Raw genomic sequence first — 26,825 nt, forward strand, 5'->3', positions numbered from 1 at the left:
GGCCTATTCTACAAGTAATTTACTGCTATCACCCCTGCACTCGCTGACCTAAATTGTCTCTTGGTCCATCAACACCTCAGTTTTAAAATTCTCATCTGTGTTTTCAAATCCCTCCATGGCCCTCGCCCCGCCCTATCTCTGTAATCTCCTCCAGCCCTTACAACCAGCCGAGATCTGCGCTCCTCCAATTCTGGCCTCTTGAGCATCCCCAATTTTAATCGCTCCACCATTGGCGGCCGTGCCTTCTGCTGCCTGGGCCCGAAGCCCTGGAATTCCCTCCCTAAACCTCTCCGCCTCTCTACCTCTCGTTCCTCTTTTAAGACGCTCCTTAAAACCTGCCTCTGTGACCAAGCCCTGCCCTAATCTCTCCTTATGTGGCTCAGTGTCAAATTTTGTCTGATTTACACTCCTGTGAAGCGCTTTGTTACATTAAAGGCGCTATATAAATGCAAGCTGTTATCGTAGGAGATGCCCAATAGCATTGGGATAGGGCTGACTTGTCTTTGTTTATCTTCACCACTCCATGGTGCTGTGCATCTAGTCTCAATCTAGAACCAAACCCCCCCCCACCCCCAACCTACCCCCTGCAAGGCTTCTTCGGCAGCACCTCCCAAACCCGCGACCTCTTCCACCTAGAAGGACAAGGGGCAGCAGGTGCGAGCGAACACCGCCACCTCCAAGTCACACGCACCATCCTGACTTGGAAGTATATTGGCCGTTCCTTCATCGTCGCTGGGTCAAAATCCTGGAACTCCCTCCCTAACAGCACTGTGGGAGCACCTTCACCACACGGACTGCAGCGGCTCAAGAAGGCGGCTCACCACCACCTTCTCGAGGGCAATTAGGGATGGGCAATAAATGCCAGGCTTGTCAGCAACGCCCACATCCCGTGAACAAATTTAAAAAGCACCACAACAGGGAAATTTGTCCATTTGCAGAGTCAAGTGTCTGCGTTTAACCTGCTCAGTTCCTTCGCACTGTCAGCGTGGCAGAGTGCCCGGAGGTGCTGCGATTAACTGGGTCACAGAACCACTTTAAAACACACATTTACTTGGAACGAGCTTGAATGCGACAGAACATGTTTTGCTAGTGTTGGCTTTGTTTCGCAATCGGATTTGCATTTGCACACCGTCCTATATCACTAGACCCAGTTTGGCACTGGATTTCACCCTTTTCTCAAGCTGTTGTCTCCCAATTTTCTCCCCTCCTGAAGGTGCCGGGTATGGGCTCCGTCTGCCCACTCGGGTGGATGTAAAAGCTCCCAGTGTGATTTTTTAAAAATTCATTCTCGGGATGTGGGCGTCGCTGGCAAGGCCAGCATTTATTGCCCATCCCTAGTTGCCCTCGAGAAGGTGGTGGTGAACCGCCTTCCTGAACCGCTGCAGTCCGTGTGGTGAAGGTGCTCCCACAGTGCTGTTAGGGAGGGGTTTCCAGGATTTTGACCCAGCGACGATGAAGGAACGGCCGATATATTTCCAAGTCAGGATGGTGTGTGACTTGAAGGGGAACTTGGAGGTGGTGGTGTTCCCATGTGCCTGCTGCCCTTGTCCTTCTAGGTGGTAGAGGGATAAATATTGGCCCAGGACACCGGGGAGAACGCCCCTGCTCTTCTTCGAAATAGTGACCGTGGGATCTTTCACGTCTACCCGAGAGCGCAGACGGGGCCTCGGATTAACGTCGCATCCGTAAGATGGCAGCTCCGACAGTGCGGCGCTCCCTCAGTACTGCCCCTCCGACAGTGCGGCGCTCCCTCAGTACTGCCCCTCCGACAGTGCGGCGCTCCCTCAGTACTGCCCCTCCGACAGTGCGGAACTCCCTCAGTACTGCCCCTCCAACAGTGCAGCGCTCCCTCAGTACTGCCCCTCCGACAGTGCGGCGCTCCCTCAGTACTGCCCCTCCGACAGTGCGGCGCTCCCTCAGTGCTGCCCCTCCGACAGTGCGGCGCTCCCTCAGTACTGCCCCTCCGACAGTGCGGCGCTCCCTCAGTACTGCCCCTCCGACAGTGCGGCGCTCCCTCAGTACTGCCCCTCCGACAGTGCGGCGCTCCCTCAGTACTGCCCCTCCGACAGTGCGGCGCTCCCTCAGTACTGCCCCGCCGACAGTGCGGCGCTCCCTCAGTACTGCCCCGCCGACAGTGCGGCGCTCCCTCAGTACTGCCCCTCCGACAGTGCGGTGCTCCCTCAGTACTGCCCCTCCGACAGTGCGGCGCTCCCTCAGTACTGCAGCGGAGCGCCAGGCTGGATTTTGTGCTCAAGTCACTGGAGTGGGGACTCGAACCCACGACCCTCAGATTCTCAAAGCTGGAGTGAGACTCACTGAGCCACGGACGAGACATTTTTCTACCTTTGCCTTGCAGTCTCTCAGGTAGATTTGCGTTGTTTTGGAGATGGAGCTGGCTTTGTAATATTCCACCAGCTTGTTCAAGGAATCGAATTTCTCCGACCACAGGAAGTAGTGACCTTTGCCATCACGCAGGACCTTAAAATGCTGGACGTCTTCTTCGTGCCTGAAAAGAAATCCAGTCGTGAGACGATTATAATTCTGGCTTTCAGGACCCATCCAAGATTGAGGGCCCGGGTGCTGGGAAGACACAAGGCCACGGATTGAGTCAGGGCTTGGACATTGGGCCAGGAGACCCCTTGGCATGTTGCGGTTACTTTCTCTTGCCTTTGGGGTTTGCTCCCAATGCGGATGCTGGTTAAGGTGTGGGCAGCTAAGACCAGGGCTGCAGCGGGCCAAGCCTGGGATTAAAAAAAATTCGATAACACCATGTGGCAAAATTGGATTTTAAGAGCACAAGAACAGGAGGAGGCCATTTGGCCCCTCGAGCCTGTTTCACCATTCAATCAGATCATGGCTGATCTGGATCTTCACTCCGTCTACCCGCCTTCTTTCCGTACCCCTTAATACTTGGGTCTTCTGCATAAGTGTGGCTTAAGCCATGTCATCCAAAACTCTGCTGCCCGTGTCCTGACCTACATTGGCTCCCGGTTAAGCAACACCTCAATTTTAAAATTCTCATCTTTGCTTTTAAATCCCTCCATGGCCTCGCCCCTCCCTATCTCGGTGACCTCCTCGAGCCCTACAACCCTCCGAGATCTCCGCGCTCCTCCAATTCTGGCCTCTTGCGCATCCCCCGATTTTCATCGCTCCACCATTGGCGGCCGTGCCTTCAGCTGCCTGGGCCCTGAGCTCTGGAATTCCCTCCCTAAACCTCTCCACCTCTCTCTCCTTCTTTAAGACGCTCCTTAAAACCTACCTCTTTGACCAAGATTTTGTTCATCAGTCCTAATATCTCCTTATGTGGCTCGCTGTCAAATTTTAGAAAGACAGCCTTTCACGACCACCGGACGTCTCAAAGCGCTTTACAGTGAAGTACAATGAAGTACTTTTGAAGTGTGGTCACCGTTGTAATGTGGGAAACGTAGCAGCCAATTTGCGCACAGCAAGCTCCCACAAACAGCAATGTGATAATGAGCAGTTCATCTGTTTTAGTGATGTTGGTTGAGGGATAAATATTGGCCCAGGACACCGGGGAGAACTCCCCCTGCTCTTCTTCGAAATAGTGGCCATGGGATCTTTTACATCCACCTGAGAGGGCAGACGGGGTCTTGGTTTAACGTCGCATCCGAAAGATGGCACCCCCGACAGTGCAGTACTCCCTCAGTACTGCCCCTCCGACAGTGCAGCGTCCCCTCAGTACTGCCCCTCCGACAGAGCGGCGCTCCCTCAGTAATGCCCCTCCGACAGTGCAGCACTCCCTCAGTATTGCCCCTCCGACAGTGCAGCACTCCCTCAGTACTGCCCCTCCGACAGTGCAGCGCTCCCTCAGTACTGCCCCTCCGACAGTGCAGCACTCCCTCAGTACTGCCCCTCTGACAGTGCAGCACTCCCTCAGTACTGCCCCTCCGACAGTGCAGCACTCCCTCAGTACTGCCCCTCCGACAGTGCGGCGCTCCCTCAGTACTGCCCCTCCGACAGTGCAGCACTCCCTCAGTACTGCCCCTCCGACAGTGCAGCACTCCCTCAGTACTGCCCCTCTGACAGTGCAGCACTCCCTCAGTACTGCCCCTCCGACAGTGCAGCGCTCCCTCAGTACTGCCCCTCCGACAGTGCGGCGCTCCCTCAGTAATGCCCCTCCGACAGTGCAGCGCTCCCTCAGTACTACCCCTCCGACAGTGCAGCACTCCCTCAGTATTGCCCCTCCGACAGTGCGGTTGTTTGATAACACTCCTGTAAAGCGCCTTGGGACGTTTTAAAGGCGCTATATAAATGCAAGTTTTGTTACATCATTCTCGAACCTTTGCACCCTGGATATTTGTTTCAATCAACTCACCTCTGCTGTTCGTATCTTTCGCTTATCAACTTTTCTCACGTTCCAACACTGTATAATATAGGGACAACCATCACTTCATGAACCCTCGCCTTCCATTTTACCAAAATGTCTTTAGCCTTTCATATCCCGCTTAATTTCCCAAAAGCAGCAGCACCATGTCCAATCTTTCTTTTGATGTCTCCCGTTCTCCGACACTAACCCACCAAGGTAGACCAACCTTTCCACCTGTTCAACTGCATCCCTTCCAACTGGAATGTGCACACCTTCCTGATGCTCCCGAGTGACATAACCTTTGTCTTCTTTATGCTAATGTCTAATCCAAATTTCCCAACCCCCCGCGGTCACCTTATCAGTTGGTCTGTAGATCTGGTTTAGATGTTGCTATAAGATCAATGTCATTAGCAAGTCTGAGATTGTTTAAAATCTTGTTTAAAATCAATCTGCCTATCTATCCATCGATCAATAAATCGATCAACCTATCAATCTGCCTATCTATCCATCGATCAATAAATCGATCAACCTACCAATCAATCTGTCTGTCTATCAATGTCTATCTGTCTATCCATTGATCTCTCTATCAATCTGTCTATGTATCTATCGATCTATCGATCAATCAGTCTATCTGTGTATCCTATGAAAAGTCCTGCATGTAGCACACATCAGACCTTAATTCTGAAAGTAACACTTTCGATCTTTGCCTCTCAGCGATTGGCCCAAGCTCCATACTTTCAGCAATGTGTTGCCGGCAGATCTCAGAGTGTTTCAGCCAATGTCTGCTCATTTATCACATGGCTGTTTGTGGGAGCTTGCTGTGCGCAACTTGGTTGCCGCGTTTCCCACATTACAGCAGTGACTACACTTCAAAAAGTACTTCATTGGCTGTAAAGCGCTTTGGGACGGCCGGTGGTCGTGAAAGGCACTGGAGAAATGCAAGTCTTTCTTTCTTTCACTCATTGTGATTTGCTCTGCATTCAAGTGCTGTAGTGGGGCCTGAACCCACAACCTCAGATGTGAGAGTTCCGGCGCAGGCTCAATGGGCCGAACGGCCTCCTTCTAGTGCTGTACTACTCTGTAATAACTGAGCCAAGCCGCCACACAACGCGCCTTGGTCGGGGAAGTCTGTGCTCCCACCACAGTATGTACCTGACTGAGATTGAGAACTCGTTCTTGGAGCTCTGGCTGGCTCTGATGAGGAAGAATCCCACGTCTTGCCCCAACAGAATGGACTCTGCCTCCGCTCTGGCGATCCCACCGTGGAACCAGCTGTTTGAGAAAATAAAATTAGAATTAAGAAACCCTCACAAGTCAAGGATGAGGAGAAGCACCTTCGGACCATAGAAACATAGAAGATAGGAGCAGGAGTAGGCCATTCGGCCCCTCGAGCCTGCTCCATTTAATGAGATCATGGCTGATCATCCAAATTCAGTACCCTGTCCCTGCCTTCTCCCCATATCCCTTGATCCCTTTAGCCTTAAGAAATATATCTAACTCCTTCTTAAATATATTTAATGAATTGGCCTCAACCGCCTTCTGTGGTAGAGAATTCCACAGGTTCACCAGTCTCTGGGTAAAGAAATTCCTCCTCATCTCAAATCAAAAAAAAATCAAATCAACTTTATTGTCATTGTTAGTGCACAAGTGCAGTACAACGAAATGTAGACTTGCGGCTCCCGAGAGTGTACATTTAGATTAAGACTTTTAAACATTCAACATACATTTGGCTTGTAATACATTAACATAAACATAACCATAATAAAGTGCATTGGCAGATGTGCAGGCTTTAGAGTTTATTTGTGGAGTTCAGTAGGATGACAGCCCTGGGAAAGAAGCTGTTCCTAAATCTGGTCGTACGGGTGCGAATGCATCTGTAGCGTCTCCCAGATGGCAGGAGGGCGAACAGACTGTGGCTGGGGTGGGTAGGGTCTTTGATGATGGACCGTGACCTCCGTAGACAGCGTTTCTGGTATATGTGCTCTATGGTCGGTAGCCGGGTGCCGGTAATGCGTTGGGCAGTTTTGACTACCCGCTGCAGGGCTTTCCGGTCATAGTAGCTACAGCTGCCATACCATACTGTGATACAATTTGTCAGGATGCTCTCTATTGTGCAGTGGTAAAAGTTAGAGAGGATCAGGGGTGACAGGTTACATCCCTTCAGCCTCCTTAGGAAATATAGGCGCTGCTGGGACTTCTTCACCAGGGAGGAGGTATTGAGGGACCAGGAGAGGTCTTCCGTGATGTGGACTCCGAGGAACTTAAAGCTGTCCACCCTTTCCACCACAGCCCCATTGATGTGGATGGGGGTGTGACTTCCGCCTTTAGTCCTAAATGGCTTACCCCTTATCCTTAGACTGTGACCCCTGGTTCTGGACTCCCTTGCCATCGGGAACATCCTTCCTGCATCTAGTCTGTCTAGTCCTGTTAGAATTTTATAAGTTTCAATGAGATCCCCTCTCATTCTTCTAAACTCCAACGAGTACAAGCCCAATTGACCCAATCTCTCTTCATACGTCATTCCTGCCATCCCAGGTATCAGTCTGGTGAATCTTCACTGCACTCCTTCCATGGCAAGAACATCCTTCCTCAGATAAGGCGACCAAAACTGCACACAATACTCAAGGTGCGGTCTCACCAACTGCAGCAAGACATCCTTGTTCCTGTACTCGAATCCTCTCGCTATGAAGGCCAACATACCATTTGCCTTCTTAACCGCCTGCTGCACCTGCATGCTTACTTTCAGCGACTGGTGCACAAGGACACCCAGGTCTCGTTGCACTTCCCCTTCTCCCAATCTATTGCCGTTCAGATAATAATCTGTCTTCCTGTTTTTGCCACCAAAGTGGATAACCTCGCATTTAGCCACATTATACTGCATCTGCCATGCATCTGCCCAATCACCCAACCTGTCCAAATCATACTGGAGTTTCTCTGCATCCTCCTCACAGCACACACGCCCACCCAGCTTTGTGTCGTCTGCAAACTTGGAGATATTACATCTAGTTCCCTCGTCTAGATCATTAATATATATTGTGAATAGCTGGGGTCCAAGGACCGATCCCTGCGGTACCCCACTAGTCACTGCCTGCCACTTGGAAAAAGACCCAATGGACCAATGAAAGCTGTCCCTCTCAGGCCTGACCATCCAACTGCATCTCAAACCGCCCGAGTGACTCCACTATCTCACCTGATAGAGCACAGAAGGAGGCCATTCGGCCCATCGTGCCCACTCCCCCCTGCTCTTTCCCCCGTAGCCCTGCAAAGTTTTCCTTTTCAAGTATTTATCCAATTCCCCTTTTGAAAGTCACTATTGAATCTGCTTCCACCGCCCTTTCAGGCAGCGCGTTCCAGATCACAACAACTCGCTGCGTAAAAAAAATTCTCCTCATCTCCCCTCTGGTTCTTATGCCGATGACCTTCAATCTGTGTCCTCTGGTTACCGACCCTCCTGCCAGTGGAAACAGTTTCTCCTTATTTACTCTGTCAAAACCCCTCATGATTTTGAACACCTCTATCAAATCTCCCCTTAATTATTCCAAATATGTATTGCTCATGGAGTAATTAATTTATTTTTGCCATTTTTAATTCGAGCTCTCACTGCTCTGAACCTCTCCTGGGTTCTCTTTATCTACACCTTGCTGATTGTCTGAGGGTGTCTCGTCCCTCAATAATTGGCATGGACATGCATCGCTCATAGCTTTGAATCTTCAGTTAACTCTTCTGCCCTTAAACCAAGATCTGGCCAAACTCCCCAACATCTCCGAAGCCAAGCCATTGGAAGACAAAACATTCAGACTTGATCATTCGAATGGCACAGGAAACTCCCTGTATCTATCTGTATAATATACACATGGACTGCTATTCTCTACAATATACACAGGGGCTGCTATTCTCTACAATATACACATGGACTGCTATTCTCTACAATATGCACAGGGGCTGCTATTCTCTACAATATACACAGGGGCTGCTATTCACAGAAATCACAGAAACCCCACAGTGCAGATAGAGGCCATTTCGGCCCATCGAGCCTGCACCGACACACATCCCACCCGATCCCCGTAACCCCTACACCAACACATATCCCACCCTATCCCCGTAACCCCACGTATTTACTCCCCCTAACAATAAGGGTCAATTTATCACAGCCAATCAACCTAACCCGCACATCTTTGGACTGTGGGAGGAAACCGGAGCACCCGGAGGAAACCCACGCAAACACGGGGAGAATGTGCAAACTCCACACAGACAGTCACCCGAGGCCGGATTTGAACCCGGGTCCCTGGCGCTGTGAGGCAACAGTGCTAACCACTATGCCACCGTGATATTCTCTACAATATACACAGGGGCTGCGATTCTCTACAATATACAGGGGCTGCTATTCTCTATAATATACACAGGGGCTGCTATTCTCTATAATATACACAGGGGCTGCTATTCTCTACAATATACACAGGGGCTGCTATTCTCTATAATATACACAGGGGCTGCGATTCTCTACAATATACACAGGGGCTGCTATTCTCTATAATATACACAGGGGCCGCTATTCCCAATAATATACACAGGGGCTGCTATTCCCAATAATATACACAGGGGCTGCTATTCCCTATAATATACAGGGGCTGCTATTCCCTATAATATACACAGGGGCTGCTATTCCCTATAATATACACAGGGGCTGCTATTCCCTATAATATACACAGGTAATATACACAGGGGCTGCTATTCTCTATAATATACACAGGGGCTGCTATTCTCTATAATATACATAGGAGCTGCTATTCTCTACACTCTGCTTTTTATCTATTTAGCAAAGAAACAGACATTACTGACTTAATTCAGGAGTGTGTGATCTGCCCCAGACTGTGGTCACCTGCGGCCTGTGTTCTAACGCTGACACGTACCTGGGCATTTTAATTTCAATGTAGTTCTTTGGCACGAAGCCCTCGTGCCCATGAAGCTCGGCCTTGTACCAATCTTCCTCTGTGCTCAGGACCTGGAGGGAGAGATCCACAAAGTTAAGAAGCTAAGTCAAGGATCTGATTCTAGAGGGACGGGATAATGTTGACCGTGATGAGCTGCTTCACCGTGTCCAGAACAGGAGATCCAGAGGACACGGCCTGTGTTTGAAGGGGGGTAAATTCAAAACTGATCTGCGGAAACAATATTTCAGTGAGTGAGCGGTCAGTCTGTGGAACAGGCTCCCTGAGGAGAGGGTGGGAGCAGGTAGTGTCGATTCATTCAAATGCATGCGAGACAGATTTCTTTCAGGAAACAACATTTTGGGATCCAGTATCTGCGTAACTGGAGACATGCCGTGTGGGGAATGCGGTGTGCTCGGGAGCAACAGGTGACTTTGGACTAACAACAGAAAATGCTGGAAAAACTCAGCAGGCCAGGCAACATCCGTGGAGAGAAATTAGAGTCGACGTTTCGGGTCAAAACTCAGTTTTGAAAAAGGGTTTGACCCGAAACGTCGACTCTAATTTCTCTCCGCGGATGTTGCCTGGCCTGCTGAGTTTTTCCAGCATTTTCTGTTGTTATTTCGGATTTCCAGCATCTGCAGTATTTTGCTATTGTGCTAGGTGACTTTGGACCTCTGGTTCCCCAAAGCTCTCCACCACTGAGGGTTTTCCTCGCCTCGTGTCTGGGCCTGTTGTCGATTAACGTTTGCGTGAGGGGAGTGCAAATGGGGAATTTGGGCGCTGAGTTCAGTGAGTTTGATCTGCAGGTCGCACAGTTTTCACCACATCCGAATGCCCCATTTACATGCCACCCCCCCCCCAAAGCTACCTCACATGGGAAGCACTAGACCCAAAAAGACCCAGGTCTATCTAGTTTGTCGTCTACCATCCAGGTGGTTGCACGACACGACCATAATGGAGTTGGTGACTGATCACAGCGATCAATCTCCATCAATTAGGCTTTCACTGCAAGCACCGGATGGTAAGATTTCCCCGTGTAACACGTCGGGCCGTGTTATTGCTGAGGATTGGGGAGTGCGGTGAGCTGAACACTGACTTTCAAGCCGAATCCGACCGCGAGAGCCCCAACCACCAGCGCGGCTAAGATCAGGGGATTGAGCCCCGGGATCAGAAAGAACTTGCATTTCTATAGCACCTTTCACCTCCTCAGAACGTCCCGAAGCACTTCACGACCAAAGGAGGCGCTTTTGAAGCGTGGTCACCGTTGTAGTGTGGGAAACGCGACAGCCAATTTGCATTTTACAGAAGCTAAATATGAGAAAGTGCAAGGTCGCCTGTAAAAGTTTATTCCGATCGGCAGCACTTTAACAAAGGAAAAAAGAAAGAGGACACAGATTTAAGGTGATTGGCAAAAGAACCAAAGGCGACATGAGCAAAAAGAAATTCACGCAGCGAGTTGTTGTGATCTGGAACGCGCTGCCTGAAAGGGCGGTGGAAGCAGATTCAATAGTAACTTTCAAAAGAGGAATTGGATAAATGAAGGGAATAAATTTGCAGGGCTGTGGGGAAAGAGCGAGGGGGGAGTGGGACTAATTGGAGAGCTCGTTCAAAGAGCCGGCACAGGCACGATGGGCCGAATGGCCTCCTTCCGTGCTCTATCATTCTATAAAGTCCCCGAGCTGCAGTTTCTTGCAGAGTTTTGCTTCTGAACCACCAGCTCTACCACCAGAATTTTCTAAGAATCTTTCGATGTTGTGCAAGCGTTGGTTTCCTCCCGGTGCACCTGCTTTGCCCGAGACCACACGGCAGCCTTCAGCTCCCCTCACCAAAGCCCTCCTTCTTCTCTCTCTCTCTCTCTCTGTCTCTGCTTCCTGACATCATCTGATAGCGCTGTGCCAACTGACAGCAGACTCCCTCTTATCACCCACTGTAATCTCTGGCAAGCGGCAGCAGCAAAACTGCTGGTATTGAGTTTTAAGCATCCCGTCTCTGCCTGCGACATTGCCATTCGATGGTCAGGAAGTCTCTTTTCCTTTATTCTCAAGATGGGACTTACTGACTGTCACGACACGGGCTGGGGAGATGGTAAAGGGGCCGACTTCAAACACCCGCATAATGTGGGACTGGTGTTGGTCAGCCCAGGTAGGGGTCAAAGGTTTGCAGAAAAATATTAGTGAACTCGTGGTGTTTTTTTACGCCAATCCGGCAGCTTCTACGGTCATTTCATCCGATGCCAGCTGCAGATTAGCAGATTAATTGGACTCAGTCTCCTAACTTGCCCATGTGGGATTTGAACTCAAGACCAAGCGGGGTTGAGGGACATGGGGAGAAGGTGGGTAGGTACATAAAAACATAGAACCATCGAAGATAGGAGCAGGCCATTCGGCCCCTCGAGCCTGCTCCGCCATTCAATGAGATCATGGCTGATCATCCAAATTCAGTACCCTGTCCCTGCCTTCTCCCCATATCCCTTGATCCCTTTAGCCTTAAGAAATATATCTAACTCCTTCTTGAATATATTTAATGAATTGGCCTCAACTGCCTTCTGTGGTAGAGAATTCCACAGGTTCACCACTCTCTGGGTGAAGAAATTCCTCCTCATCTCTGTCCTAAATGGCTTACCCCTTATCCTTAGACTGTGACCCCTGGTTCTGGACTCCCCCGCCATCGGGAACATCCTTCCTGCATCTAGTCTGTCTAGTCCTGTTAGAATTTTATAAGTTTCAATGAGATAGGGATATGGGGAGAGGGTGGGTAGGTGGGATTGAGGGATATGGGGGGGAAGGTGGGTAGGTGGGGTTGGGGGATATGGGGGGGGAAGGTGGGTAGGTGGGATTGAGGGATATGGGGAGAAAGTGGGTAGGTGGGGTTGAGGGATATGGGGAGAAGGTGGGTAGGTGGGGTTGGGGGATATGGGGGGGGGGAAGGTGGGTAGGTGGGATTGAGGGATATGGGGAGAAGGTGGGTAGGTGGGGTTGGGGGATATGGGGGGGAAGGTGGGTAGGTGGGGTTGAGGGATATGGGGAGAAGGTGGGATTGAGGGATATGGGGAGGAAGGTGGGTAGGTGGGGTTGGGGGGATATGGGGGGGGGAAGGTGGGTGGGGTTGGGGGATATGGAGAGAAGGTGGGTGGGTGGGGTTGGGGGATATGTGGGGGAAGGTGGGTGGGTGGGATTGGGGGATATGGGGGGGAAGGTGGGTGGGTGGGGTTGGGGGATATGGGGAGATGGTGGGATTGAGGGATATGGGGAGATGGTGGGTGGGTGGGGTTGGGGGATATGGGGTGGCAATAAGGAGCAGGCATCCTGAATGATTTCCCCCCTCCCTAGCCCAGGGACAGTGAGACCAATTGTTACATCCCTAGGACCACACTCTCTGAGACCAGGGGTCTGTGGATATCAGCTCATAGAATCATAGAATGGTTACAGCACAGAAGGAGGCCATTCGGCCCATCGAGCCTGTACCGGCTCTCTGCAAGAGCCCCTCAGCTAGTCCCACTCCCCCTGCCCTTTCCCCGTAGCCCTGCAAATATTTTTCCTTCAGGTACTTATCCAATTCCCTTTTGAAAGCCACGATTGAATCTGCCTCCACCTCCCTTTCAGGCAGTGCATTCCAGATCATAACCACTCGAGCCCCATTGGGACAGTGCGTTGGCCCAATGAGTGGTTGGGACAGCTCAAGCAGCTGGAAGATGAGTGTGTCAGACAACCTCAACAATCCAGCTGCCGATATCTTCAGGGGAAATTTTCTCCGTGTTGCTTCCCCACAGTGAGGCGAGTCCAGATAAATCGACGCAGTGTGAGACCACCCAGCCTCCAGCTCAGGAAACCGCTGTCTTTACACAAAGTATTCTCACGAACCGAGAGCTGCAATGCAGTCAAGCGGCACTCTCTCATACTGAACTGCTGTAATATGCACAAAAGCAGAGAAGGGTTCCTTATATAGAAATGAGTGAATTCACGGTATTTATTTGGTGTCTCTCTATAAATGGACCAATCGCACATCACATGTTAGTTACAGGGACATTCCGTGTCCAATTTCTGACCGGTTTTTGCATGTGAATTTTGTAAATGAAACACACTCCCAGATCAGGTACAGCACGGGTTAGAGACAGAGTAAAGCTCCCTCTACACTGTCCCATCAAACACTCCCAGGGCAGGTACAGCACAGGTTAGATACAAAGTAAAGCTCCCTCTACACTGTCCCATCAAACACTCCCAGGGCAGGTACAGGACGGGTTAGATACAGAGTAAAGCTCCCTCTACACTGTCCCATCAAACACTCCCAGGGCAGGTACAGCACGGGTTAGATGCAGAGTAAAGCTCCCTCTACAGTGTCCCCATCAAACACTCCCAGGGCAGGTACAGCACGGGTTAGAAACAGAGTAAAGTCCATCTGAGAGGGCAGAGAGGGCCTTGGTTTAATGTCTCATCCGAAAGACTGCCCCGCCGACAGTGCGGCGCTCCCTCAGTATTACACTGGGAGTATCGGCCTGGATTATGTGCTCAAGTCTCTGGAGTGGGGTTTGAACCCACGACCTTCTGATACAGAGATGAGAATGTGACCCAGTGAGCCACGGCGGACACCTCACAGGTCGCAGACACGTCTCTGAATCAGGACGCATTATCAAGTGGCCCTCAGCCAGGGAGCTGTCGCTGGCAAGGCCTGAAAAGCCGGAAAGCCCAGCCCTGCTCCAGCCATCAAAGTCAGCGGCTCACGTAGCAAGCAAAGCTCAGAGTAAAGTCAGTGTCGGGGGATTTCTGCTCTGTGAGCAGCACCACCACTCGGGGAATTCTGACTGAACACAAACACCTGACAGAGTTCAACCCAATCCTAGGACAACACAGTGTCTTCATCCTCAACACAATTCCTACACCGTGGTAAATCTAACATCACTTAAAACAGATGATCCGGTTATTTATCTCATTGATGTTTATGGGAGCTTGCTGTGCGCAAATTGGCTGCCGCGTTTCCTACATTACAACAGTGACCACACTTCAAAAAGTACTTAATTGGCTGTAAAGTGCTTTGGGACGTCCTGAGGTGGTGAAAGGCGCTGGAGAAAAGCTTTTGCTTTTTACATCTGTCACAGTGCCGGTAAACAGCATCTCTGGTGGGGGGGGGGTGGTGGGGGGAGGGGGCGAATGAACTCTGAACTCGGCTTGTTGCAAGCGACTGACCGTTTTAGGCCAAGAGGGTGGACGATAGGGTCTGTCAGCATTCACCGTCCCTCTCGCTGCTGTGCACCAGAAAAACACCAGAAAAAAGCAAAGCGATTAAGCTCGCAAGAGGTGGGGAGAGGTCGATTTGCATGTTTTTGAGGTCGGCGGGTTTAACAGAAGCTGCCAAACTCCCTCAGCTTTGCATTTCAGTTTATGACAATCCTAGCTTGAACTAAAACTGGGACACAGGCTATTTACAGCTGTGTTCAGGCTGAATGTGTTTGCTCCCTCGTAATATGGATCAGAAGATACGCTGTCACTCAGAACATGGAAGTGAAACAACAGACAAACTGACACATTTATTAGTCAGACAACGCCTCGATTTTAAAATTCTCATCCTGGTTTTCAAATCCCTCCGTGGCCTCGTCCCCTATCTCTGCAACCTCCTCCAGTCCCACAACCCCTCCGAGATCTCTGTGCTCCTCCGATTCCGGCCTCTTGAGCATCCCCCGATTTTAATCGCTCCACCATTGGTGGCCGTGCCTTCAGCTACCTGGGCCCTGAGCTCTGAGATTCCATCCCTAAACCTCTCCGCCTCTCTCTCTCTCCTCCTTTAAGACGCTCCTTAAAACCGACCTCTTTGATCAAGCTTTTGGTCACCTGTCCCAATATCTCCCTCTGTGGCTCGGGGTCGAAAATGTTTTTATTGATAACGCTCCTGTGAGGCGCCTTGGGATGTTTTTCTGCGTTAAGAACATAAGAATTAGGAGCAGGAGTCGGCCATACGGCCCCTCGAGCCTGCTCCGCCATTCAATAGGATCAGGGCTGTATAAATACAAGTTGCTGTTGGTTTGCAAATTTTTGAATAATGTATACAAGAACATAGGAACAGGAGGCCATTCGAGCCTATTCCGCCATTCAATGAGATCATGGCTGATCTGTATCCTAACTCCATATCCCTTTATACCCTTGAACAGCAAAAAATCTAAACAAAGACTCGCTTTTCTCCAGCGCCTTTCACCACCTCAGGACGTCCCAAAGCGCTTCACAGCCAATGAAGTACTTTTTGAAGTGTGGTCACTGTTGTAATGTAGGAAACGCGGCAGCCAATTTGCACACAGCAAGCTCCCACAAACAGCAGTGTGATAAATGACCGGATAATCTGTTTTAAGTGATGTTAGATTTACCACGATGTAGGAATTGTGTTGAGGATGAAGACACTGTGTTGTTCTAGAATTGGGTTGAACTCTGTCAGGTGTTTGTGTTCAGTCAGAATTCCCCGAGTGGCGGTGCTGCTCACAGAGCAGAAATCCCCCGACACTGACTTTACTCTGAGCTTTGCTTGCTGTGTGAGCTGTTGACTTTGATGGCTGGAGCCGGGCTGGGCTTTCCGGCGCCTTTAAGGTAGCAAAATGTCCCAAGGCGTTCAAGGAGTCACTAATGTCTCCCCCTCGCCTCACCCCCTACCCACCCTGAACTATAGTAAATGCCTCATGTTTTTTAAATATTTCTCACCCTTAGTTCAGCAGAGCAGATCGTGAGTGAACTAAATCCGCTGTTTCAATATTTGACCTCACTCAGATCTGGTGTTATTATTCCCCGCACCCTCCAGTCTCCGGGTACAGGTTCCCCGAGGTCCCTTCCTCTCCCATACCTCATTCTTGGCAGTGAGTGTCGCAGGCTATTCCACTGTGGAAGACATCACAGCCCAGCCCCAAATTGGCCCTCATCTCCTGTACGCACCCTCACCCTCTCACACCTACACCCTCACTCTCACACTCTCACCCACACTCTCACCCCCCCACCCACACACTCACCCCTCCCTCCCACTCCCACTCCCCCTCACACCCCCACTCACATACACACGCTCATATGCACACACGCGTTCCAGTATAGTACTGATGGAGTGCCGCACTGTCAGAGGTGCCGTCTTTCGGATGAGACATTAATGAGGCCCCCTCTGCCCTCTCAGGTGGACGTAAAAGATCCCTTGGAATTCGAAGAGGAGAGTTCTCCCCGGTGTCCTGGCCAATATTTAGCCCTCGATCAACATACCAAATACTGATTAACGAGTCAATAATCTGATTGGTGTTTGTGGGATCTCTGTGTGCGCCCACCGCCATAACATCAGTCAACTGTGACAGCCTTCAAAGCTGCGACAAGGTGCTATAAAACGCAGAAAGTCTTTCTAATTGGGACTGTTATACCCGTAAATTATTTTCATTTTTTTTTTTAGATTTTAAGGTAGGACTTTAAAGACCATTAACAGCAACAGCTTGCATTTATATAGCATCTTTAACGGAGTAAAACGTCCCAAAGCGCTTCACAGGAGCGATTATCAGACAAAATTTGACACCGAGCCACATAAGGAGATATTAGACCTCAGTCCGTAAGGGATATGGTGACCCCGAGCTTCCGGTCGCCTGTCACGTTAATTCTCCGCTCCATTCCCACTCTGACCTCTCGGTCCTCGGCCTCTTACACTGTTCCATTGAAGCTCAACGTAAGCTCGAGGAACAGCACCTCATCTTTCGATTAGGCACTTTACAGCCTTCTGGACTCAACATCGAGTTCAACAATTTCAGACCATAACCTCAGCCCCAATCTTTTTTTTCTCTCTCTCACATGGCAGCTGCCGATTATTCTGCCATCGCCATTTACACTTCATCTAGAGCCATCTTTTGTTTCTTAACTTGTCCCATTACCATCTCCTTTTGCCTCGCACCATCGTCTCTTTTGTCTCTGAATCTCTCCTGCCTTCCATCCTATCACAGACCTTCCCTTTCGTTCTTTCCTCCCCTCCCCCCTTTCCCAGCCCCGACACTTGCTTAAAAACCTGTTCCATCTCCAACTTTTTCCAGTTCTGACGAAGGGTCATCGACCTGAAACGTTAACTCTGTTTCTCTCTCCACAGATGCTGCCTGACCTGCTGAGTATTTCCAGCATTTTCTGTTTTTATTTCAGATTTCCAGCATCTGCAGTATTTTGCTTTTGTAAGGGGATATTAGGACAGGTGACCAAAAGCTTGGTCAAAGAGGTAGGTTTTAAGGAGCGTCTTAAAGGAGGAGAGAGAGGTAACGAGGCGGAGAGGTTTAGGGAGGGAATTCCAGAGCTCAGGGCCCAGGCAGCTGAAGGCATGGCCGCCAATGGTGGAGCGATGGAAATCGGGGATGCACCAGAGGGCAGAATTGGAGGAGCGCAGAGATCTCGGGGGGTTGTAGGGCTGGAGGAGGTTACAGAGATAGGGAGGGGGCTCAGGCCATGGAAGCATTTGAACATCAGGATGAGAATTTTAAAATCGAGGCGTTACCAGACCAGGAGCCAACGTAGGTCAGCGAGCACAGGGGTGATGGGTGAACGGGACTTGGTGCGGGTTAGGACACGGGCAGCCGAGTTTTGGATGAGCTCAAGTAGGGCGGAAGATGTTCAGTTCAAACAGCCCTTGTATCTAGGTTAGACAAAAGCAATGTCACTACGTAGAGAAATGGGCTCTCAGCTTGCCAAGAGACATCTTACAACCGTCTGCGTGTCTCGCTCTGAGTGTGCACAGATTTCGAGTTGTGGCTGTCATAGCAACTCTCGAAATCTGCACGGTTTCTAAGAACATTCAGTGCTACGAGGGCCTTCTCTCTCACCTCTGCATGCTTTGCAATAACCCTGCAACCCTGTCCTTGCTCGTGTTAAAATATATGTTATCCGAGAGTGACTCCCACAGGGACAAACACAATCAGCCGTTGACACAATTGACTGGTTCATACTGATGGCCATTCAGGGGGCCTCCGTCTGACTGTACGTCTCGTTGATCTAAACGGGGCCCAGGAAAGTTTAAATTAGAGTGAATGGGGAAATACTATTCCCTCAGGGCGGGGGTGTGGGGGCAGTGATGAGGGGGGGTCATTGATTTAATATTATCACTTTTAGTGTAAGGAGAGTGGTCAAGAGAAATTTCTTTACATGGAGGGAATGCTTTGCTTAGTTTGGGATTGTTACAGGGCTATGGGGAGAGAGCGGGGCAGTGGGATTAGTTTGGGGATTGATACAGGGCTATGGGGAGAGAGCGGGGCAGTGGGATTAGTTTGGGGATTGATACAGGGCTATGGGGAGAGAGCGGGGCAGTGGGATTAGTTTGGGGATTGATACAGGGCTATGGGGAGAGAGCGGGGCAGTGGGATTAGTTTGGGGATTGATACAGGGCTATGGGGAGAGAGCGGGGCAGTGGGATTAGATTGGGATTGATACAGGGCTATGGGGAGAGAGCGGGGCAGTGGGATTAGATTGGGATTGATACAGGGCTATGGGGAGAGAGCGGGGCAGTGGGATTAGATTGGGATTGATACAGGGCTATGGGGAGAGAGCAGGGCAGTGGGATTAGTTTGGGGATTGATACAGTGCTATGGGGAGAGAGCGGGGCAGTGGGATTAGTTTGGGGATTAATACAGGGCTATGGGGAGAGAGCGGGGCAGTGGGATTAGATTGGGATTGATACAGTGCTATGGGGAGAGAGCGGGGCAGTGGGATTAGATTGGGATTAATACAGGGCTATGGGGAGAGAGCGGGGCAGTGGGATTAGTTTGGGGATTAATACAGGGCTATGGGGAGAGAGCGGGGCAGTGGGATTAGATTGGGATTGATACAGGGCTATGGGGAGAGAGCGGGGCAGTGGGATTAGATTGGGGATTGATGCAGGGCTATGGGGAGAGAGCGGGGCAGTGGGATTAGTTTGGGGATTGATACAGGGCTATGGGGAGAGAGCGGGGCAGTGGGATTAGATTGGGATTGATACAGGGCTATGGGGAGAGAGCGGGGCAGTCTGATTAGAGGTCTCATCCCCTCTTTTAAAGCGACGCATGAGTATGATGTGAATTGCTTTTCATGTGAGTTACACGACCTGTCGAATTAAACCTTAAACCAAATAAAACCCAGTTAGCGGGTCACTGATGTAAGGTGGTGTGAATGGGACCAATCGCACTACCTCCTCCCACACAGTGGTTCTTTGATACAAGGCTTGGCCAGGTTTTGACCTTTTGTATGACAAGCCAATAATTTTTAATCACCAAAAGAAATCATTTGAAATCTAGGTCACTGACTGCCCGGACTATCACCTACACATGGCACAGTACAACAACTTGCCTTTATATAGCACCTTTAACCTGGTCAAATGTCCCAAGGTGCTTCACAGGAACTTAATCAGACAAAAATTGACACCGAGCCACAAACAGATATTAGGACAGGTGACCAAAGGCTTGGTCAAAGAGGTCGGTTTTAAAGATCTTAAAGGAGGAGAGGGAGGCGGAGAGGTTTAGGGCGGGAATTCCAGAGCTCGGGGCCCAGGCAGCTGAAGGCACGGCCGCCAATGGTGGGGCAAAGGGAGTGGGGGTTGCACAAGAGGCCAGAATTGGAGGAGCGCAGAGATCCCAGGGGGTTGTGGGGCTGGAGGAGATTACAGAGATAGGGAGGGGGGGCGAGGCCATGAAGGGATTTGAAAATAAGGATGAGAATTTTAAAATCGAGGCGTTGCCGGACTGACAGATACAATACTCTCAAAGCAAAACAGCGATTTGTAAAATAGGGCATGATTTATACGGGCGTGAGACATAGTCCAGGTTTCACTGTATGAACTGTACATAAGAACATAAGACGTCGGAGCAGGAGTCGGCCATTCGGCCCCTCGAGCCTGCTCCACCATTCAATAAGATCATGGCTGATCTGATCATGGCCTCAACTCCACTTCCCTGCCCGCTCCCCATAACCCTCGACTCCCTTATCGTTCAAAAATCTGTCTATCTCCACCTTAAATATATTCAATGACCCAGGCTCCACAGCTCTCTGGGGAAGAGAATTCTAAAGATTCACGACCCTCTGAGAGAAGAAATTCCTCCTCATTTCTGATTTAAAAGGGTTTCCCCTTTATTCTGAAACTATGCCCCCTAGTTCTAGATTCCCCCACGAGGGGAAAAATCCTCTCTGCATCCACCCTGTCGAACACCTTCAGAATCTTATATGTTTCAATAAGATCCCCTCTCATTCTTCTAAACTCCAATGAGTATAGGCCCAACCTGCTCAACCTTTCTTCATAAGACAACCCCTTCATCTCCGGAATCAACCTCGTGAACCTTCTCTGAACTGCCTCCAATGCAAGTATATCCTTCCTTAAATAAAGAGACCAAAACTGTACGCAGTACTCCAGGTGTGGTCTCACCAACACCCTGTACAGTTGTAGCAGGACTTCCCTACTTTTATACTCCATCCCCTTTGCAATAAAGGTCAACATTCCATTTGCCTTCCCAATTAATTGCTGTACCTGCATGTTAACATTTTGTGATTCATGTACAAGGACCCCCAGATCCCTCTGTACCGCAACATTATGTAGACTCTCTCCATTTAAATAATATTTTGCTTTTTTATTTTTCCTACCAAAGTGGATAACCTCACATTTTTCCCACACTCCATTTGCCAGATTTTTGCCCACTCACTCAGCCTGTCTATATCCCTTTGGAGATTCTTTGCATCCTCCACACAATTTGCTTTCCCACCTATCTTTGTATCAGCAGCAAATTTGGCGACTTTACACTCGGTCCCTTCATCCAAGTCATTAATATAGATTGTAAATAGTTGAGGCCCCAGCACTGATCCCTGCGGCCTTGGTGAGACCACACCTGGAGTATCGTGTACATTTTTGGTCTCCTTACCTAAGGAAGGATATACTTGCCATAGAGGGCGTGCCATGAAGGTTCACCAGACTGATTCCTGGGATGGCGGGACTGTCGTACGAGAAGAGATTGAGTAAACTAGGCCTGTATTCTCTTGAATTCAGAAGAATGAGAGGGGATCTCATTGAAGCATACAAAATTATTACAGGGCTTGATAGGATGGATGCTGGGAGAATGTTTCCCTTGGCTGGAGAGTCTAGAACCAGGGGCCACAGCCTCAGGATAAAGGGTCGGCCATTCAGGACTGAGATGAGAAGAAATTTCTTCACACAGAGGGTGGTGAACCTTTGGAATTCTCTACCCCAGAGGGCTGTGGAGGCTCAGTCATTGAGTGTATTCAAAACAGAAGTCGATAGATTTCTGACTAGTAAGGGCATCAAGGGATATGGCGATAGGGCCGGTGAATGGAGTTGAGGCAGAAGATCAGCCATGATCTCATTGAATGGCGGAGCAGGCTCGAGGGACCGAATGGCCTACTCCTGCTCCTATTTCTTATGTTCTTATGTAATGTTCACCCCACTAGTTACAGTTTGACAACCGGAAAATGACCCATTTATTAATTGTAGGTTTCACAGTAGTTACTTAGTGAAGGAAGTTTGGTATAAGTTAGATTTTCTTGTTGCCTTTGTACACAGTATCGCTTCTTTTTTTTAAACAAGGCTTTTGTGCTTTCTGTGAGGGTTGCACAACCAGTCACTAAAATAACAGCCCTCGGAAGCTGATTCACTGTCACTGCAGCCAATTCCTAAATGCTAAAATTAAACAGGCAAACATTTCCTTCCTTATGCAAAGCTTGTAAAATCGCCTCTTGCTGTGTGAGATGGATATAACAATGTTCCCCATCAGTTTTTTTGGGTGCACGGCCCATTCACAGTTTTGCACATGCGTGGGACCGACAGAGCACTGCATGGCCACACAGCTTAGAGAGAGCGTCGGTGCACAGTATTACACAGAATTCACAGCACAGAAACAGGCCATTCGGCCCAACTGCTCCATGCCGGTGTTTATGCTCCACATGAGCCTCCTCCCACCCCCTCTTTTTTTTATTCATTCACGGGATGTGGGCGTCGCTGGCAAGACCCAGCATTTATTGCCCATCCCTAATTGCCCTCGAGAAGGTGGTGGTGAGCCGCCTTCTTGAACCGCTGCAGTCCGTGTGGTGAAGGTGCTCCCACAGTGCTGTTAGGGAGGGAGTTCCAGGATTTTGACCCAGCGACGATGAAGGATCGGCCGATATATTTCCAAGTCAGGATGGTGTGTGACTTGGAGGGGAACTTGGAGGTGGTGGTGTTCCCATGCGCCTGCTGCCCTTGTCCTTCTAGGTGGTAGAGGTCACGGGTTTGGGAGGTGCTGCCGAAGAAGCCTTGGCGAGTTGCTGCAGTGCATCTTGTAGATGATACACACTGCAGACACGGTGCGCCGGTGGTGGAGGGAGTGAATGTTTAAGGTGGTGGATGGGGTGCCAATCAAGCGGGCTACTTTGTCCTGGATGGTGTCGAGCTTCTTGAGTCTTCATCTCACTCGATCAACATATCCTTCTCTTCCTTTCTCCCTCGTGTGTTTATCCAGCTTCCCCTTAAGAATATCTCCACTATTCGCCTCAACCACTCCCTGTGGTAGCGAGTTCCACATTCTCACCACTCTCTGGGTAAAGAAGTTTCTCCTGAATTCCCTATTGGATTTATTAGTGACTATCTTATATTCATGAACCCCTAGTTGTGGTCTCCCCATACAAGGGTATTTGGAAAGATATCTCGGATAGGGCACAATTATTGCGCGACATTCCTTTAACACCATTAAGGGCTGTCTCAGTGTTGCAATTAAGCAACCATTGAGATCGAGAACCATACTGGACTATGTCAGTCAGTGAGGCAAAGTTTGTGAGCGGAGGTTAGGCTGCAAAATTAATCTCCGCCTCAAAGAATCCAATTCTTCTTCCCCGTTGAATCGATGTTCGAATGTGGGAAAACCCTAACACTATAACTCAACAACAGCGCCGGGTTCACGGAGACACCGATGTTAAACAGGGACGAACACATTTCAAAGGGGAGCGCGAGTAAGTCCCAGAACAAGGCGTCACAAAGGGAGCCTCCAGTCTGGTCTTCACATCCACCTCCTGGTCTTCTCCTGTGTGGCAGGGGTACGGTGCGAGGAAGGGGGACAGCACAGAATGGAGTAGGCCTTCAAGAACGTTTTAAAAAAAAAAATGAAAATGCACAGGAAATTAATACAAGCGCGTTAAATGTTTATACGGGACATCGAGGAATATATCACCATCTGACCCAGAAAACGGGCAAAGGGTGGCTAAACACTTCAAAACAAGAAAGCTGAAAGAAGCCCCTCCAAAAAATGGACAACTCAAAACCGCCCTCAAAATAGGCCAACTGTGAAAGCAGGTAGTTACACTGAAAGTTCAGCGTGACACAGTCCTGTCATAACTAAATCTACATCTGAATCACTTGCATGGAAGGAAATCAGATGAATGTGCTGGAAGGTGAACTTTGTTGCCGTTTTCGAAGCTGAATACAAACACTGAGGCCACGAGAGTCAGTGAGCAAAGTGTAGGTGGAGGGACGAATGTTGGCCGAGACTCTGGGAGAACTCTCTGCTCTTCCAAAGAAAGCTGAATTTTAACACTTGATTTTGTGCATTTTCGAGTCTACTCCCTCAGCGTCAGCTGTGGTTCGGTTGGTGGTATTCTCACCTCTGAGTCAGAAGGTCATGGGTTCAAGTCCCGTTCCAGCACTTGAGCCAATAATCTACACTGACACTTCAGTGCAATACTGAGGGAGCGGCGCACTGTCGGAGGGGCGGTACCAAGGGAGCGGCGCACTGTCGGAGGGGCGGTGCCGAGGGAGCGGCGCACTGTCGGAGGGGCGGTGCCGAGGGAGCGGCGCACTGTCGGAGGGGCGGTGCCGAGGGAGCGGCGCACTGTCGGAGGGGCGGTACCGAGGGAGCGGCGCACTGTCGGAGGGGCGGTACCGAGGGAGCGGCGCACTGTCGGAGGGGCGGTACCGAGGGAGCGGCGCACTGTCGGAGGGGCGGTACCGAGGGAGCGGCGCACTGTCGGAGGGGCGGTACCGAGGGAGCGGCGCACTGTCGGAGGGGCGGTACCGAGGGAGCGGCGCACTGTCGGAGGGGCGGTACCGAGGGAGCGGCGCACTGTCGGAGGGGCGGTACCGAGGGAGCGGCGCACTGTCAGAGGGGCCATCTTTGAGATTAGACAATATAAGCAAAGCACTGTTCAGGTGGATGTTAAAGATGCCATGGCCACTATTGAAGCAAAGCAGGGGGTTCATCCCAGTGTCCTCCCTCAAGCAACACCACAAAAAAAAAGATTAACTGGACTTCTAACCATTGATAAACCAAACAAAAGCACACAGTGAGTGCTAATGAAATGATAAGTCAGTAGGGTTGTTCAGTCCCAGGTTGCTGCCATTCTGGTGCGGTCTGACCACATTATTTCCCGCTCCCCGCTCGCAAATACTGAGAGCATTTCAGAAGCTGCACATTTGCACATCTCAGTAAGCAAACAATTACTCAGCAAGATGTACATTTTGCAGGAGAATTGTTGTGTTCCAAGCTGTATATTGGAGATTCAAAATTTCATGTCAAAATTAAATTTCCCACAGTAACTGAGAGGGCAGATGGGGCCTCGGTTTAACATTTCATCTGAAAGACAACAACTCCGACAGTGCAGCACTCCCTCAGTACTGCCCCTCCGACAGTGCGGCGCTCCCTCAGTACTGCCCCTCCGACAGTGCGGCGCTCCCTCAATACCGCCCCTCCGACAGTGCGGCGCTCCCTCAATACCGCCCCTCCGACAGTGCGGCACTCCCTCAGTACCGCCCCTCCGACAGTGTGGCACTCCCTCAGTACTGCCCCTCCCACAGTGCGATGCTCCCTCAGTACTGCCCCTCCCACAGTGCGACGCTCCCTCAGTACTGCCCCTCCCACAGTGCGACGCTCCCTCAGTACTGCCCCTCCCACAGTACGACGCTCCCTCAGTACTGCACTGGGAGTGTCAGCCTGGATTTTGTGCTCCAGTCTCTGGAGTGGGACTCGAACCCACAACCTTCTGACTCCGAGGCGAGAGTGCTGCCCACTGAGCCACAGCTGACACAAGTAGCCAGTAGGGTTGCTGCAGGACATTCTCTATAACCAGCTGTGAGCCGGCAGAGGGCCAAATTTTACATCATGTTCTTTTTTTGGCTAACAGCTAACGAGAGCACGTGTTCTTGTTCTCTTTTTTTTTTGTTCCCCCTCCAAATTTAGGGCTGTGCCAGTATCCCTCGACCGTAGCTTCCGGATTTTGTTCTCTAATGTTGATGTTTGAGGTATTTAGAATTTCCCCTTTGAGCCGAGCGGCTCCGTCCCACGAGTCACGGGACATCCTTGGCGGCAGTCACCCAGCCTGCACGAGGGGCTGCACTCTGTCTCCCGCGCATCGCACCATTGCTAGACCTGCCATGTGACGCTGCTGGATTCGGGGGATTTCCACCAGTCCCCACCTTGCACCACGGCCAACTTTCTCAATGAAAGTTTAATAAGTCGGGCAATCAGCGGTCTTGCCTTTCCGTGAGCAAAGATCTCACATTCACACTGTGATTGATCACATCTCGCAGGGTCTCCGCCCCTGCCTCAGCTCATCCGCTGCTGAAACCCTCACCCAAGCCTCTGTTACCTCCAGACTTGACTATTCCAACACACTCCTGGCCGGCCTCCCACATTCCACCCTCCGTAAACTTCAGCTCATCCAAAGCTCTGCTGCCCTGTGTCCTAACTCGCACCAAGTCCCATTCGCCCATCACCCCTGTGCTCGCTGACCTACATTGGCTCCTGGTAAAGCAATGGCTCGATTTTAAAATTCTCATCCTTGTTTTCAAATCCCTCCATGGCCTCGCCCCTCCCTATCTCTGTAATCTCCCCCCCCCCGAGATATCTGCGCTCCTCCAATTCTGGCCACTTGAGCATCCCCGATTATAATCGCTCCACCATTGGCGGCCGTGCCTTCAGCTGCCTGGGCCCTAAGCTCTGGAATTCCCTCCCTAAACCTCTCCGCCTCTCTCTCTCCTCCTTTAAGACGCTCCTTAAAACCGACCTCTTTGACCAAGCTTTTGGGCACCTGTCCCTAATATCTCCTTAAGTGGCTCGGTGTCAAATTTTGTTTGATAATCGCTCCTGTGAAGCGCCGCGGGACGTTTCACTACGTTAAAGGCGCTGTATAAATACAGGTTGTTGTTGTTGATGTACGAAAGCACTTTACACCAACAAATTATTGGTAAAGTGCGGAGACAATTGTCATGTCAGAAAATGCAGCAGCCATTGATGCACAAAGCAAGATCCCACAAACAGCAATGAGATGACTGAGCAGATAATCTCTCTGTTGGAGGTGTTGACTCAGGAAGAAATTCATCTTCAACTAGTGGCCGTGGGATCTTTTACGTCCATCTAAGATGGCAGACGGGGCCTTGGTTTAACGTCTCGCCTCCGAATCAGAAATTCATGGGTTCCAGTCCCCACTCCAAAGACTTGAGCACATAATCCTGGCTGACCCTCCCAGTACGGAGGGAGTGCTGCACTGTCGGTGGTGCCGTCTTTCGGATGAGACATTAAACCGAGGCCCCGTCGGTGGAGGTAAAAGATCCCATGGCACTACTTCAAAGAAGAGCAGTGGAGTTCTCCCCGGTGTCCT

At 50.3% G+C, this 26,825-nt stretch overlaps 1 protein-coding gene across 1 annotated transcript in view; it reads right to left on the bottom strand.

Annotated features, from left to right (window-relative positions):
• The window catches only part of LOC147099645 (growth factor receptor-bound protein 2-like), a 42,325-nt gene that overhangs the window by 5,649 nt on the left and 9,851 nt on the right, over positions 1 to 26,825 (bottom strand). The window contains exons 2-4 of the mRNA XM_085968999.1: positions 9,238 to 9,329; positions 5,480 to 5,599; positions 2,344 to 2,506 (exon numbers count right to left, since the gene is read on the bottom strand). Of these exons, the coding sequence (XP_085825125.1) occupies positions 2,344 to 2,506; positions 5,480 to 5,599; positions 9,238 to 9,329 (375 nt within the window). The remainder of the gene's footprint in view (positions 1 to 2,343; positions 2,507 to 5,479; positions 5,600 to 9,237; positions 9,330 to 26,825) is intronic.

This window comes from Somniosus microcephalus, chromosome 28 (genome assembly GCF_052327205.1).
Source record: "Somniosus microcephalus isolate GS21.2 chromosome 28, FLI_Smic_1.0, whole genome shotgun sequence".
NCBI lineage: Eukaryota > Metazoa > Chordata > Chondrichthyes > Squaliformes > Somniosidae > Somniosus > Somniosus microcephalus.